Source organism: Balaenoptera physalus (genome assembly GCF_965194825.1).
Source record: "Balaenoptera physalus genome assembly, chromosome: 15".
Lineage (NCBI taxonomy): Eukaryota > Metazoa > Chordata > Mammalia > Artiodactyla > Balaenopteridae > Balaenoptera > Balaenoptera physalus.
The window spans coordinates 9990559-10006398 of record NC_138894.1 but is presented as its reverse complement, the minus strand read 5'-3'; the positions used below and the strand labels follow the sequence as shown (position 1 = coordinate 10006398).

General features: G+C 36.1%; 1 protein-coding gene across 19 annotated transcripts in view; it reads right to left on the bottom strand.

The window, feature by feature from the left end:
• Nucleotides 1-15840, bottom strand: part of TSGA10 (testis specific 10) — a 115774-nt gene that overhangs the window by 36755 nt on the left and 63179 nt on the right. For all 19 annotated transcript variants that reach the window (XM_082427292.1, XM_082427290.1, XM_082427289.1 and 16 more), the window contains 5 exons: nucleotides 15129-15283; nucleotides 11119-11174; nucleotides 9827-9995; nucleotides 6356-6466; nucleotides 2574-2759 (listed from right to left, as the gene is read on the bottom strand). In XM_082427292.1, the coding sequence (XP_082283418.1) occupies nucleotides 2574-2759; nucleotides 6356-6466; nucleotides 9827-9995; nucleotides 11119-11174; nucleotides 15129-15283 (677 nt within the window). The remainder of the gene's footprint in view (nucleotides 1-2573; nucleotides 2760-6355; nucleotides 6467-9826; nucleotides 9996-11118; nucleotides 11175-15128; nucleotides 15284-15840) is intronic.

Genomic DNA, 15840 nt, shown 5'->3' with positions numbered 1-15840 from the left:
CAGCCTCTCCACATGGGATGGAGGTTCTATCTTGTTTGTGGCATACTGAGAACACTGTGGCTCTGACTCTCCTTGACACAGGTTATTCATAAGGAAGAGGTTCCATACCTGGAGAGGCATGCTGAGAAGGCCAGAGGCTACAGCCATATACCCACCATCCCCTCCAAGTGCCCAGATCCTAAAGCGGACATGTCACTCAAAGAGAACTGCACCACTGTCCCCATACCAGCTTTAGAGCCAGGGCTCAGAGATTTTGCCCAGGGAGAGAGAGAGGCCTTAAAGCAGGAAGCTCCTAAATTCTTCCAGAGGAACTTTACTTCATTTACAACTGACTATAGGAAAATTCAAGTCTAAGGCACTCTCAAGAACAATGGAAGGTATGGCGAAAATACTTCAAGGCTATGTTGAAAAGAAATTTAAAAAAGAATGGTAAACTCTTAAGAGACACAAGCTCAACCATAGGTCAGCTAGTTTACCAGCGAAAGTTCGGGGAAGAGACTGCTAAGAAGAATGTTCTCGGGTTCAGAAAAAACTCAAACATTGACCTCAAAAGCTATCCCTGTAAAACAACTCAAATTTAACTGAATCAGTCTATGAAGCAATTTGTGCTTGAGGGCACTGTTGAAAACAATAAAGCAAATAGCCAGAAATTAGTTGGGCTTAACAGCTGAGTGGAGTAAAGGAAGAGAGTCAAAAAAGGCCCTGCCAAAACCACTGTCATTGCAGGGTAACTGTGGACGCATTCAAGGCTGCACCTCTGAGGAGAAACATCAGAGGCTTCACACTTCAAGGGGAAAGGGGAGAAAGAGATTTCACTAAATAATCCAGCCAGTCTCTAATCATATAAACAAGCAGCCTTCCAGTTTCTGTTCCAACATGCAAAGAGCTTAGAGATCACGCCCATGCTCACAGTACGAAAAAAGCAGAAAATATGACAATAAACAACTCTTCTTTGATCTATCAGAGAATTGAAGACATAAAACGAATCACTGCACCCAAAATATAGAGAAAGGTAAATACAGAGAATTGCAGCTTACCAGGAGGAGAAACTGCCGTTGGAGCTAGCAACTGGTAGCAACACTTAAAGGGTAATTGACCACCTGCTAGAGACTGAGCATGAACTAGCTTGAGAGATACATCCTCCTGGGCTCCCAGCCTGAGGAGAACCCCACATTTTTATTAGTTCCGAGCAACTTCAGGCAAGTTATTAGAACCCCTGGAGCCCACTGGGTTTTCAGGATTAACATCCGAGAAAAATCCCCTCATGCTTCTAGCAGGGTGAGGGGAAAAGTAACCATTTTGAATAATCCCACAGAATTCTGTCCTTCTTGACAAAGGTCTGCTCCCAAAGGAGATAATTTTGTGACAGCACAACCAACATGGTTGTAACAGAGCCTAACCAATGTGGAGGGATGGTAGTACCTAACGCAGATTCTCTCAAGCCTTTCTACCTCATCTAAGGGAGAAAAAAACTGAGAAACACTTGTGAAGGTCACATCCCAGGGGCACAGGCCCACTAAAAGACTAAGACCTAATCGTAGGATAACAGAACATGTCTCCTCCACCTACACTTCACTACCACATCAACAGGGCTCCTGTATAAAAATAGGAGGTCACAGTTGAAAGAACTACAAGGTTCAGACTCTATTTAAGAAGTCTCCAAGTGAACCCAAAGACAATAGAGGAGACAAAGAAGGACACCAGAAGGAATTTTAGCCTCTCTGACATGCACGGCTACAGTAAACAGTAATCATAGCCTAACTCATAGACAGATAAACACAAAACTTCACAGTAAAGGCCTATTTACCTCAGTAACTTTTACCAAATGCTGTTTGTTGCAGCCTTTTATTATAGAAAAAGTGAAGACAGTTAAATGTCCTTTAGTATGGGAATGAATTTTAAAAATAAAGTATTTTATTCAATGACTATAGAAGCAACTGTTTAGATGTACACTATATGTATTAAAATAGATACATTTCAAAATTATAATATTGAGCAAAAAAGGCAAATTGCAAATAGATACCTACAGTATATTATCACTTAAAAAAACTTAAAGCACACAAAACATTATACATCATTTGTGGGTGATAGATATGTAGAAAAAGTACAAACATATGAAAAAGAGTTATACAACTGACATGAAAGTTCTACATACCAACCATTAGGGAGGGAGGAGAAGAAAGGATGAGGAGTTGTATCTGCAATGTTCTGTTTCTTTAAATAAAGAGAGACTTTATTTAAATAATAAATATATTCTTTATAAATATGGCAAAATGTTAGCATCCTTCAACTTTGGAGATGGGCATATGTGGGTCTTTTATATTACTTTTGGGGAGGGCACCGTTTTCTTATGCTTGAAATAGTTTCTAATTTTTAAAAATGCTAAAGATTATTCTAGTTGTAGAGTAGGTAAGAGATCAGAGAACCAGAGCGAAGAACAGTTAACAGACTACAATTCACAGTATATTTAAATAACTTAAGTGTTCGTTTATACACTTAATTTACGGAAAGCCAAACAAAACTCTTTTAAATATGATACAGGATGTACTACAAGCATATTTTACCAAACTTACCTGCTCGACCTCTCTATTGAGGGCATCTACTTTTTCTTTTAATCTGTTACCCTCTGCCTCAGCAGTGATAAGTTCTAATTTGAGGGTATTGTTATCTGCCTCTGCTTGACGGGCCTTATTTTCCCAGTTTTCAGCATCTTCATTGGCTTTTCGGAGTTGGTCCATCATTTGCCGGTTCTCAGATTCCTAAAAAGCAAATCTTAGGTATTACTTTAGGAGAGTAAAATGTTAAACATGTGATGCAAATTAAACATTATTTGCCAGGTCACTGGGAATTTACTTGCAACGATGACCAACGGTACCATAATCTCAAGGACTCCTATCTCTACTCTCAGTTTAGAAAATTGGTCATCCTGTAATTAACAAAAGGGAATGGGACCAGGATCTGCCCTGGCTCCTGAGTCACACTCACTCATCTAGTAAAGTTTCCACTCTTATCTTCAAGACCTCAATGAATATGTTCTTATATTTGCTTTTGTTCAAACAAAATCCTCATTGCCTCCATATAGCTTCTTACTGACTACTTGCTGGTCTGGTTTCTGAGCTTCTGCCTTGACCTGACCTTTTGTTATCTGTGTATTCCCTTGTTCCTGACTGCTCTTCTGGGTTGTACTACGGCTACAGAGCTTCTGCCTGCTTGCATATCTTAAGCGTCAGCTTCTGATAATTCTCCTGGTTTGGCGTGTTTCCTATCCGGTTCCTGCCTCTCATTCATAACCCCAGCCTTAATTTCCTCGATCATGGACTGTTCTATGATTCACTTTTGCTCACTGTTCTAATAACTTGCCTGAAGTTGCTCAGAAGTAAAATATGAAACCTATGCCAATAAACACTACTCATAAATATACATCCATGTATATACTGGGCATACAATATAGAACCACTGTTAGAACCTATCATGATAAAGTTCTATCATGATGGACTGACTAAAGTAGGATCTTATTTCTAAAGGAAAACAATCAGCTCCTCAAATAATATATTATACTGAGTAATAATTATGAAGCTACTTTTAAAAAATTATTTTAGTAGTATGGTTTGGCCAACTCATTCTAAAAAATCATTTATAATTTTGGTAATTAATTAAAAAGGCACTAGATCTCTTTCTCTCCTACCTGTTAATAAACAGTTCAGAAACACTGGAATAAGCAGCATCTAATTGTATAAGGCAAATTATAATAAACAACATCTCATTGTATAAAGCTTTCAAATCAGATTTTTCTCATAAATATGATTAATCATGAGACTGGTTGAAATTCAGTTAATATTGCCACCTTGTGGTCTGGCTGTACCTTGACCAATATGAAGGATCTTTGCCAAGTCTGTTGATTAACAAGTTAACATACTAAACTACTGTATTGGCTTTTAAGATTCAGATATTCCAAATGTGCCAGTAGGAATCTGATGTGTGTTTTCTATTATTGTACTAAAAATAACAGTTGTGTACAGAGTATGTACTTGGGAGTTACATGATATAATATACATAAACTGAATTTTACCCACGTTAATTTTTACCCTCTTTAACTTTCTGTAGCACTTATTGTGTGTCATTCTCTTAAAACTGCCTTATAGCTTTATGTAGTTAGCTGTGGATGTACCATCTCCCCAATAACCCCTCAGATTCCTCGAAGATAGGAACCATTTATATGTTGAATTCAGTTTTCTTAGGAATCATTTTTATATTAAATTTGGCTTTGTGACTAGGTAATATATGGTTCCAAGTTTAAGCAGCGAAAAAGACTGCATTAAAACGTCTCTTTGCCCTCTAACCACTTAGTGCCCTCCCTCCCAGCAGCCAGCAACCACAGTTTACCCTTTTTTGTACCTGCCCAAAGCAGCCAGAGCAGTGTGGGGTACAAGATGGGCAACATTATAAAGAAAGTGAAACTGATCTTTGGTATTCTCCAGTTCTCTCTTTGCAGATCTCTTTCCCTCTTTCTGGTGCTTCCCCACCAGTTCCCTCTGGTTGACCACTGGGCTCTTTACACCCCTCCACCAGGGCAAAGGCAAAGCTGCTGCCTCAGCTGGAATCCTTTGCACTTCCTGTCTGAATCATGGATACAGCCTCTCCTAACTGCTCTTCCCTCTCCTTTGTTACCCTTCTGATTTATTCTTTTCCCAACATTTCCCGAACAATCTTTCTAAAAGGCAATTCTTCAAATAACTTCTGTGTGTATGTTGTGATGAAAGTTTCCTAAAAATACAGTTCAGCCAAATCCTTCTTACCTCTTTATTACCACCCACCTTCACGTTCCACTCTAGCTACAGGACCTACTTTCCCCCCCCCTACTTGTTGTCCCCACTGCCGGGGGTGCCATTCTGTTTCCTCGCAGTTTTTCAACTCTGTCACCTCAGCGCCCAGCATACTGCACACTGAATGGATGGGTGATGAATAAAGTACTCGACAATCCTTAATGGACCTCCCTACCAAAATGGACCCGTGATCCTTTCTCTCAGGGGAGTGCCTGGACCCATCCGGCTATGTTGTGAAACGGAGTCTCAAAAAAGAACTCACATGAGGATGCTAAAAGCTGAGAGGAGTTTGATGTGTGATGTTTGAAAATACAATTCCAGAATCTAAAAGCCCCATTCCCTAATGGTGGAATTTCAGGCAATGCGACAGGCTAGGGAGAAAAAGGGAAGTGTCTAACATTGACTGAAAGCTTACTACGTTAAATGTTGTTCAGATAGTCTTTTATTTATATTCTGCCCTATTCTAGAATAGACTTAGATGGCTCACTGTGCTAGGCTATCTTACTCACTTGGATGTTCTTCCCAATTACCGATGGGACACTGAGACTGAGGGAGGTTGAGTGGCCTATAGAAGTCCACGGCATTAGTGAGAGGAAGAGTCAGACCTATCTGACTCCAAAGCTTCTGTCCGTTTATGACATTACATTGCTAGCACCTTCAACTCAAGAAGGGTAGGAAATCATCTGCTTTGGCAACATGAGGCTGCTGCCTTACTGCATGAAAACAAGGGTTGCAATTCACGAGTCCTTAGAATCTCTCATCTCTCAAAGTCCTGAATGGTCTTATGTACACCATAAATAAATGCTCAAGATATGTTTATGGACTGAAATTACATGATATGTTAAATACAATGAGGAAAACTGTTTGGGGGGAGGAATTCCTATTAATGGTTTGATTGTTATGTAAGTAGGTAACACCACACTTATTACAGTAGTCAATCCAACACTATTTTATATAATAGCTTATCAGATGGACATACCCAACATCCTTGGTCTAGCTGTCTGTTTATTCCAGGGTTGTCACACATGTGCCCAAATTATCGGGAATCATCTGACATCAGACATGCCAGTCGACGTGCGCCTAGTCGACTGGTTACTAACAGAGAAATGGAGAAGAGAGCCATCTGCCCTCTGGTCCTGAGAAACAGGTGGCTCCACAACAGAGTGATCAATTCTGATCTGCTACACAATCAGGTGGAGCCTCTTTTGTCAAAGGTTTGTAACTGTAAACTACCATTTCCAAATATAAGTGAGCCCAACTTGATTCTGGCCCCTTGTTCTTCATCCAATTAGGAGGATTCTGCTTATCTAAAATGGCTAAGTGGCAAATAAAAGGGGTGTATCCCTGAGTTACCTTTCTGGACATTGGTGACATTCTAAATATATAGTTAGCACGTAACTGTCAACATTAAAATAGGCTATGCCTTAAAGAAATGCACTTGATTCAGCTGTCCCTATGAGTGCAATCAATCAACAGCTTTAGTGAAAACTCAAGTATCTCGAGCCAAGGTGAAAATATATATATATACATACTTCGGACTTTAATACATTCTTCAGTTTATTAACCTCCAAATTAGTGTCTTGAACCTTCTGTTTAATGTCACTAAGCTCATTATGAGTATCATTCAGTTTTTTAGACAGTGCCTATGAGAAAAAGACAGTTAGATCTGACTACAAAAAATTAAAAATTGCTCTATGTCAAAACCACAATAAAAATTTTTAAAAATATTTACAGTAAATATGATAAATAAAAATTAATATACCTAATATATAAAGCTCATATAAAGACAGTGAGAAAACACAAGAGTCCAAACAGTAAATGGGCAAAGAACCCAAACACAATTCACAAAAAGGAAGCATAAGTGGATAATACTTGAAAAAAGTTAAAATGTACTAGTAATCAACGATATGGTAAGGAATGGGCGTTTCCATGTATTATTAGAGTAAATGTAAATTTGAGAAAAGCAAATCTGTGGTCTGCTACCTGGTGATGACATAAGAGACATTTTTAAAAGCTCATAAAAACAAGAAAGACAAATATGTTACTTTTTGTTAAAGGTGGGAGATGGATGCTTGGGTATTCACGATACCCATGTCCACTTAGAAGGTTTTTTAATTTAAAAAAGAAACCTCATAAGCGTTTGATTCAATTTGAAACTAAATCTATAAAATTTAATGAAAAAGAATGTTTATTAAGGCATTATTTGCTATGTGACAATATTTATTCACATTAGGTGAATGATGCAGTAAATAATAGTATCTACATAGTGGTAAAACCACACAGAATACTATGCATTCATGAGAAATGTTTGGAATAATTTTTAATAACAGAAAAATGTTAATGTATATTTGAAAAAAATCAGGATAAAACACTAAAAACAACTCAATTTGTTTAAAATCGTGGTATTGAGGAAGAAATTTTTTTTAAGGTTTCTGCTTTCCAAATCTTTTATGATATGGGTTTTTTCTTTTTTTTAACATCTTTATTGGAGTACAATTGCTTTACAATGGTGTGTTAGTTTCTGCTGTATAACAAAGTGAATCAGCTATACGTATACATATATCCCCATATCCCCTCCCTTTTGCGTCTCCCTCCCACCCTCCCTATCCCACCCTTCTAGGTGGTCACAAAGCAACGAGCTGATCTCACTGTGCTATGCGGGTGCTTCCCACTAGCTATCTATTTTACATTTGGTAGTGTATATATGTCAATGCTACTCTCTCACTTCGTCCCAGCTTACCCTTCCCCCTCCCTGTGTCCTCAAGTCCATTCTCTACGTCTGCGTCTTTATTCCTGTCCTGCCCCTAGGTTCATCAGAACCTTTTTTTTTTTTAGATTCCATATATATGTGTTAGCATACGGTACTTGTTTTTCTCTTTCTGACTTACTTCACTCTGTATGACAGACTCTAGGTCCATCCACCTCACTACAAATAACTCATTTTTGTTTCTTTTTATGGCTGAGTAATATTCCATTGTATATATGTGCCACATCTTCTTTATCCATTCATCTGATGATGGACACTGAGGTTGCTTCCATGTCCTGGTTATTGTAAATAGAGCTGCAATGAACAATGTGGTACATGACTCTTTTTGAATTATGGTTTTCTCAGGGTATGTGCCCAGTAGTGGGATTGCTGGGTCGTATGGTAGTTCTATGTTTAGTTTTTTAAGGAACCTCCATGCTGTTCTCCATAGTGGCTGTATCAATTTGCATTCTCACCAACAGTGCAAGAGGGTTCCCTTTACTGCACACCCTCTCCAGCATTTATTGTTTGTAGATTTTTTGATGATGGCCATTCTGACTGGTGTGAGGTGATACCTCATTGTAGTTTTGATTTGCATTTCTCTAATGATTAGTGATGTTGAGCATCCTTTCATGTGTTTGTTGGCAATATGATATGAGTTTTTAAACAACCTGCAGTCCACAGAGGGATCCATCTTCTACTCTTGGGCCCTCTGACTCAAACAAAGGAAAAAACTATTCTTGAACATTTGTATATTGTTATGATACTAATTTTCTTCTGATTATAAAAAATGTTTATGAAGGTGTAACAAACAACTATGATGTTATAGTAAGCTAATAACAGTTAAAAAATATTTACCTAGTGATTATGCTAGACACTCTACATTCTTGTTAGGCATATTCTCATCTACTCTCCATTTCTACAGTTGATAAACTGAGAGAAGTTAAATGATAGGGTCACACAGCCAGGCAGGGGACTTGAACTCATGTGGGTCTTAAACACTCCACTCTATTGTATTCTCATGTAGAACAAAGCATGATATAAAGTGCTATGTGGTTTTATCCCAGCTACATTAAAAAGTTCATGTAAAAGACAGTATAAAATTTTTTTAAGTACATTGAAAATCAGTAAAAAATACATTAACAGTGGGTAACTCTGGGTGGTAAATATGAGAGTTTTTAATCTAATTTTCATAAATATAAGTTATATTTACCTTTAGCCTATTTGCTTTAGCCATAAATAGAGCACTATAGTAGATCCTATAAATTCACATCTCTTGTTTTTATTGCTATTAACTTTTAAAAGATAAACTTTCTTTTAAAATAGTTTTAGACTTATAGAAGAGTTATTAAAATAGTATAGAGAGTGCCCATATACCCTACACTTAGCTTCCTCTATTATTAACATCTTATATTAGTATGGTAAATTTGTCACAATTCATGAACCAATATTGATACATTACTAACTAAAGTCCATATTTTATTCAGATTTCTTCCATTTTTACATAATGTCCTTTTTCTGTTCCAGGATCCCATTATTCATTAATTTTTGAACAAAGTACTTTAACACCTCAGGCAACTTTTTAATAACTAACCAAGTTTTGCAGCTTTATATCTGATTATATAAATTAAAATATTTAACAGTTAAAAAAATACAGACTTTTATGATGCAAACTGAACACATTGAGAGTGATAGCAAAGCAAGGGAAATTATGTGGACCAAAAATTTTAAAGGGGAAAGAAAGTTTCCAAGTAGAATTTTTTAATGTTAAAATTAAAAGTGATATTGGTAATGAGAGCTCTGGATAAAGCTGAACTGTACTGGCTTAGAGAGGAAGTAATTAAAAGAGAAATTTTCCTAAAAAGAATCACAGTGCTAAAGAGGACCAAATAATGTATCATGGTCTGTATACTCATATTCAAACAGAATAACAGTCCATCAAATAAATCAACGCTTTTCTTAAAAATTTCGGAAGGTTATCTTCATTTGTTGGTTTATTCAAATATTTATCCTTCACTAAGGAAGTACTTCCTAAGGTTTAATACAAATCTATTATACTCCCGTTCCCTCTTTTCTCTGATATTTAATACTATATGTCTGAAAATTTCATTTAGAAATTATATGGCATATTCTGTGTAATAAAGGTAAAAAATGGCTAGTTCCAAAGCCTGAGCTTTTCTACAAAATGAAATGAGGGCTATGCCTCAGAAGAAATACCTATTTTTCTTGGAGAAAAAGATTGTAGGAACAAGTATACCTGGTTTTCTTGTTTAGCTTTAGAAAACTTTTCTTGGAGATTGTCATTCTCATGAGCCAAGATATCCCTTTCCCTGGCAATTTGAGACAGTTCATCATTTGTTTCATCCAATTGCCGACGCATTCTGGAAATGTCTTGTTCGCACATAATTAGGGCTTCAGTAGACTGTCTATTCCACAAATCAAATAGTACATAAGAAGAGACATTTTACCGGAACAGAATAACAAATTTTCACAAGACAGAAGATAGACAGTTAGCATGAAAACATTTGAAGAAGTTTTAAATACATTTAAATTTGTAGGAATAAACACTGCAGAGATAGTGCACTGAAGTTCCTCTGTGTTGCCAACATTTCACTATAAAAAAGGATGCCAAATATACACGGTAGTCAGTGATTTGTTAAGCATTTCAAAACTTCTGACGTTCAAGTATAAGAAAGCCTCCATCCTACCTCTAGCTGCTACGGCTTAGTCTCCTCTGCAGGCTCCTCTTCCTCTGCCCGCTTAAAAATGAATGGTTCTCCGAGCTTAACCCTTAGCCTGCTGATTCTTCTCACGCTACCCCTTCTCTCGGACAATTCATATTCATATCCGTGGCTCCCAACCCTGTCTACACCCAGACGACTCTGAAATGATCACCCCAGCCTCAGTCTCTCCCTTACACTCTAGACCCTTATATTTAACTGCTTACTACACATACTTATAAGGACATCTCAAAGGCTTCAAAGAAAAATCTTTTCTCACGTAGGTTCATCATGTCCAGTATTCATCCCCAGCCAGAAACCTGACATTTTTCTAGATTTTCTCCTTTACAAACACCACTCTCCTGTCCTCCAAACTCCCAACCCCAATTTATCATCACCTCTGCAGCCTAGCTGATCTTTCCGGCATAAAAATCTCAAAATTCTTTAATGATTTCTCATTGCCCACAGACTCATTTGTCTGTAACACAGGCCTCTGCCTGCCTACCTAGCCTCTCCTCCATTTCTCCCCTTACACTTTGGGTTCCAACACACTCACCTACTTGTCATTCAAGAGGCTCTTGGACATGATCTGTGGTTCTTTGTGGCTTTGTTATTCTTTCTACCTTGAATGCCTTCTCTTTCCTTTCCTTGGCAAACAGCGTATCCTCCCTTTACTTCCCTAAACAGACTTAGGCCTCCTTTTAACATTAGGGAGTTATCATCTTACATATAACACTAAGCTCCTTGTTGCTTACTATCTTTGTACAATACCTAACATAGTACTTTGCCCCCAATAAGTGCTCACATTTTTGTTGAATAAGTGACTTACCTTGATGCCTGTTCCATCTCAGCAATGATATTCTTCATGCCTGAAATGGTCTTCTCCTTGAAAAGTAATATAAGTATTAAATAAAAAATTATCTTAAACTGTTATTTCTGTTAAAACTGAATAAACTAAAAGAATTTCCCCTCCCTTTTGGATTTCCATTTGGTTTTAAACATTTATGTTCTATTTTTCTTTGCTACACTTTAAAACTAAAGCCTAATATATCAGTGTGAGTATATGTACTGGATAAAAACAATAGATTATGCTCATTTAAGCAAAGACTATACTTAGGTATATTGATATGAGATCATTATATCAAATACCGTTAAAAGATGTTTTGTGCAGTTATCCAGCAACACAAGAACCCCTTAAGCACCCTGTTTTTGGAAGAAAACCACTGGTTTGGCATTGTAGTGTTCTATACTGGGAACAGGACTGATTTACTTCCTCATTTCTTCATGTTATAAAACCCAAGAAAGTGAATCATGTAAAACTGAATTTAGTTCTTAATAGAATAATAACTTCGACCAAGTATAATATATATATGTCATCAACATCATCTTCAAAAAGCTGTTCCAATGGAATTACTTATAAAAGTATATGATTAATTTTAGGTGTGAGTTAATAAGGAGGTAAGCATTAGGCCTAGAGCAAAGGTATAAAAAAATAAATTGCTATTCTTCCTTTTCAAGGGTATGGTGAGGAAGTAGAATTAATGGAGTCAATCAAGACTGAAATGAGGGGGAATATCTTAATGCCATCAATACCATTACCACACCTCCTCCTTTAAAAACTCGCTGATCCTGAACTAGTTACAGATACTTTACATAGGGTCTTAGCACTAACATTAGTCCTAAAAAAGTAGGAAAATTATTCTTTCACTAAATACCTAGATTTCACTTTGCCCTTTAAATTTTCAAATCCTTAGTAACCAAGTAGCAAGATGAAAAACTAAATCTGTATTTCCCAACTAGTGCTGTTCCTTTCATCAGAGAGACAGGTGTGTGTGTGTGAGTGTGTGTGTGTGATCGTCCTTTATTCACGTGCTCCTCTCTAGGGTATTCTTAGCTCTGGTTTTCCATTCTGCTTTCTGGTAGAATGGTACAGATTCCACATCTGGCAGTAATGGGTATTGAAGTATGGTTAAAATATCCATTAGCAAAACTGTTAAATCCCTTTAAGAAGCACAAGCCAATGGAAGAAAAACTCAAAGAGAAAATACCACTTAAAATGGAATATTTACACATGCTTTTGAAATATAACTTAATACACTTCTAAATAAATTCTGAAAAGCTAATTGAACTTCTAGTGTTTCCGACAGAAGTTCCTTGGTTAAAATTTAAACATGGTTTATAAGCCTAAAAAGGACTTTCCTTTATCAATAGAAATTCATCTTGAAAGACTCTCTAAGAACACTGTGAAGTATCCAGGGCAACAAAATTACTGTATAGAATCCAAAAATATATCCTCTTAGCCTATTTTTCTCTTAATATGACCCAAATAGTACTATTTCTTAAATTGTTGAAATTTATGCCATCATTATCAATTTGATATTCCTTGTACAACCTCAATACGTTTGTCCAACCAGTGACATAGATTCAAGTTAATTGTTAAAAATTCAACTTGGACAGGATGGTCATAAATCTACTCAGAAAAAAGAAACAAACTAAAATTTTACACAAATAATTCTGGCTTTTATGATTCAAAAATCTGTGAACTGGCTATTGAATTTTCTAACTTTAGTTGGTAGCAAGTAGTAGAACATCTTTTAAAACTATGATTACCAGTAAAAATTCACCTTATTCACTATAATATAGACTTTTCCATAGTAATTTATTTCTGTAATCTCCAGATTAAACTATAAAACTACTGCTTTTCACTGAAAGGCATGATAAATTCAGCTCTGAAAAATCACTCTAGAGAATATTTCCTCTTTTGAATGTCTAGCACTGTTTTAAAAAGTTATTTTCCCTTCATAGGATGGATGCGTTTACATTCATAATCCTATACAAAACTCTTAATTTTGAAATGGACTTGCAACTCAATATTCTTTGTGAAGGAAAAGATAATATTGGTACAGTTAGTAGAATGGAAGAAATGTGAAATATAAGATATAACAGAGGGAACAGATATTCAGAAAGAATTGAGTAATTTGTTTCTAAATATTAATGTTTTTAAAGAAAATCATGTTTAACTATTCAAAAAGTGGTTTGAATATAATGAGAAACAAAATCCCACCCCCCAAAATACCATAAAATTTCAAAAATATTAAAAGGTATTAACTATAAAGTAATGAGTCAGACTTTTCAACAAGTTAAAAGCCAAAATTTACTACCTCACGTATTTTGATAACTTCATTTGTGCTCATGATTCCCAAATCTATTAACTTCCATTTTCTCTCCAAACCTTAAAATCCAAGAGCCTATGAATATTTCACTACATGTCCCAAAGGCATGTCAATAATATTCCTCTCTAAGATTGTTCTGTGTCCTGTGTTTCCTACTTCACACATAGGAACTATTCATGTGGTTCCTAAGTCAGAAAGCGCATCTTGTCAGTCTTACTTCCTAAATAGAGTTGTCTATTTCTCTCATGGATACTGCCACTCTCCTAATACAGTTCTTACCATTTTACTCCTAACTAGTGTCCTTGTCACTATTCTCATTTCCCTACAATCCACCTTTTACGTAGATTAACAAGGGCTAGGATAATGTTTTAAAGATCTAATTGTAACATTTCATTTTCATTATTTCAATGTTCCTCTATATCCATGATGATGGAACCTAAACTCAACATCATGTGTAGTTCTGATTTCTTGCTTATCTATCCCATCTCATCTTTTACCACCGCCCCCCTTCATCCCCCCATACTCACCTCTTTGCACTCTATTCTGGACATATTAAACTATCAAGAAATCTCATGAAATTCTCTTATGAAAGCCACTGGGCTTTCATATCATCTGCTCTACTTGTTTGGATCACCCTTTCTCTAAAAGGTGCTCTACCTGTCTGGATCACTCTTTTTCTCACTGTCCCCTTCCTCTAATCTTTTCTTGGCTAATTCCTAGTCATCTTTCAGGGCAGTGCAGGCACCACCACTGCGTGGAAGGCTTCCTAGATCTTCTCCCTCCCCTAATCCAACCCCCAGGCTGAATCAGGTGTGCTTCTGAGAAACTTCACTCATACATTGTGCATACGTCATTATGGTACTTAGCACATTCTATCATAACAGCCTCTTTCTTTATCTTTCTCCGAATTATACTATAGGCCTTTGGAAGGTATGCCCACTCAACCTCAGTTTCTAACATAATTCCTGGTACATGTCAATAAATGTTTGTTGAATGGATGGATGGATGGATAAATGAATGAATTAGTTCCCTTAGAGAGGGGAAAGACCTTATGCCAGTGATGCTGCCTTTGCTTAAGATATTTGTGGAAAACAGTTTAGGAATTGCCTTCAGAATCAGTTTATGAGCTAGAAAAGGGGGTCAATATTTCCCTGCCTTTTTGAGAACACCTTTTTGTTGTTGTTGTTGTTGTTTGAACAACAGAAATGTGGGATGAAGCTTATCATCTAACTTTATTCACCAGTTCCATGTGATCCACTCTCAAGGCTAAGGATGATGTAACAACGTGCCCCCAGTTCTGAATACAATTACAAAGGTGGTTTTAATGAAATACACATATTGCTTCCCAAGGTGGCTACCTGAAAACATAAGTTCTGCTGTACTTTTAAAAAGAAATCAGTCTCACTGCTTTTTTTTTATTATGCTTTACATTTTGATATTTGAATTAGTTATTGTTAGTGAATGTTGATCATAAATTGATGACAGAAAAGTCTATTTAAAAATATTAGCTAGTGAATTTGAACACATATTTCCTAAGACTATCTTGAAATATTTCAAAATCAGATTTTAAAGTTTTAGCTCTCTAGGAAAAAATTGAGAAAATCCTATTATTTTATTCAGATTCTAGTTCAAACATTTCTTTTAAACCACGGTTGTCAGAACATACTTTCATTGCCAAACTCTCTCCAAGGGATGCAATATTCTCAGATTTTTTATCCAAACATGCTTGCAGGCATTCCTTTTCTTTAGCCAGATCATTGAGGGTTGCACCGAGAATGCTGATTTCTTCTCGCTGGGCAATACTTTGTCTTGTAAAATTATCTAAATGTGTAATCATAAAGGCATTGTTTTAATCAAGATAATTTTTTTTCCAGTTCAAGCAGAGTGAAATACTTTTCAAAGTTAATTCTCCTATATTATATTCAATGACTAAATATAAAGTACTGTATCCCAAATAAATAATGGCTTTTGCTGTTAGTGATTAAAAATGAAGGTTAATCATGAAATTCTAAATGACATAAATGTAAAAGCACAATTAACACATTTGAATTAGAACAGCAAAGGATATATGTGGAATCTAGAAAAATGGTACAGATGAACCGGTTTGCAAGGAAGAAATAGAGACACAGATGTAAAGAACAAACATATGGACACCCAGGGGGGAAAGAGGTGCGGGGGGAGGTGGTGGGATGAAGTGGGAGATTGGGATTGACATATACACACTAATATGTATAAAATAGATAACTAATAAGAATCTGCTGTATAAAAAAATAAATAAATTAAAAAAAAACATAACGGAAAAGAATATGATAAAGAATGTATATATATATATATATATATATATGTATAACTGAATCACTTTGCTGTACAGCAGAAAT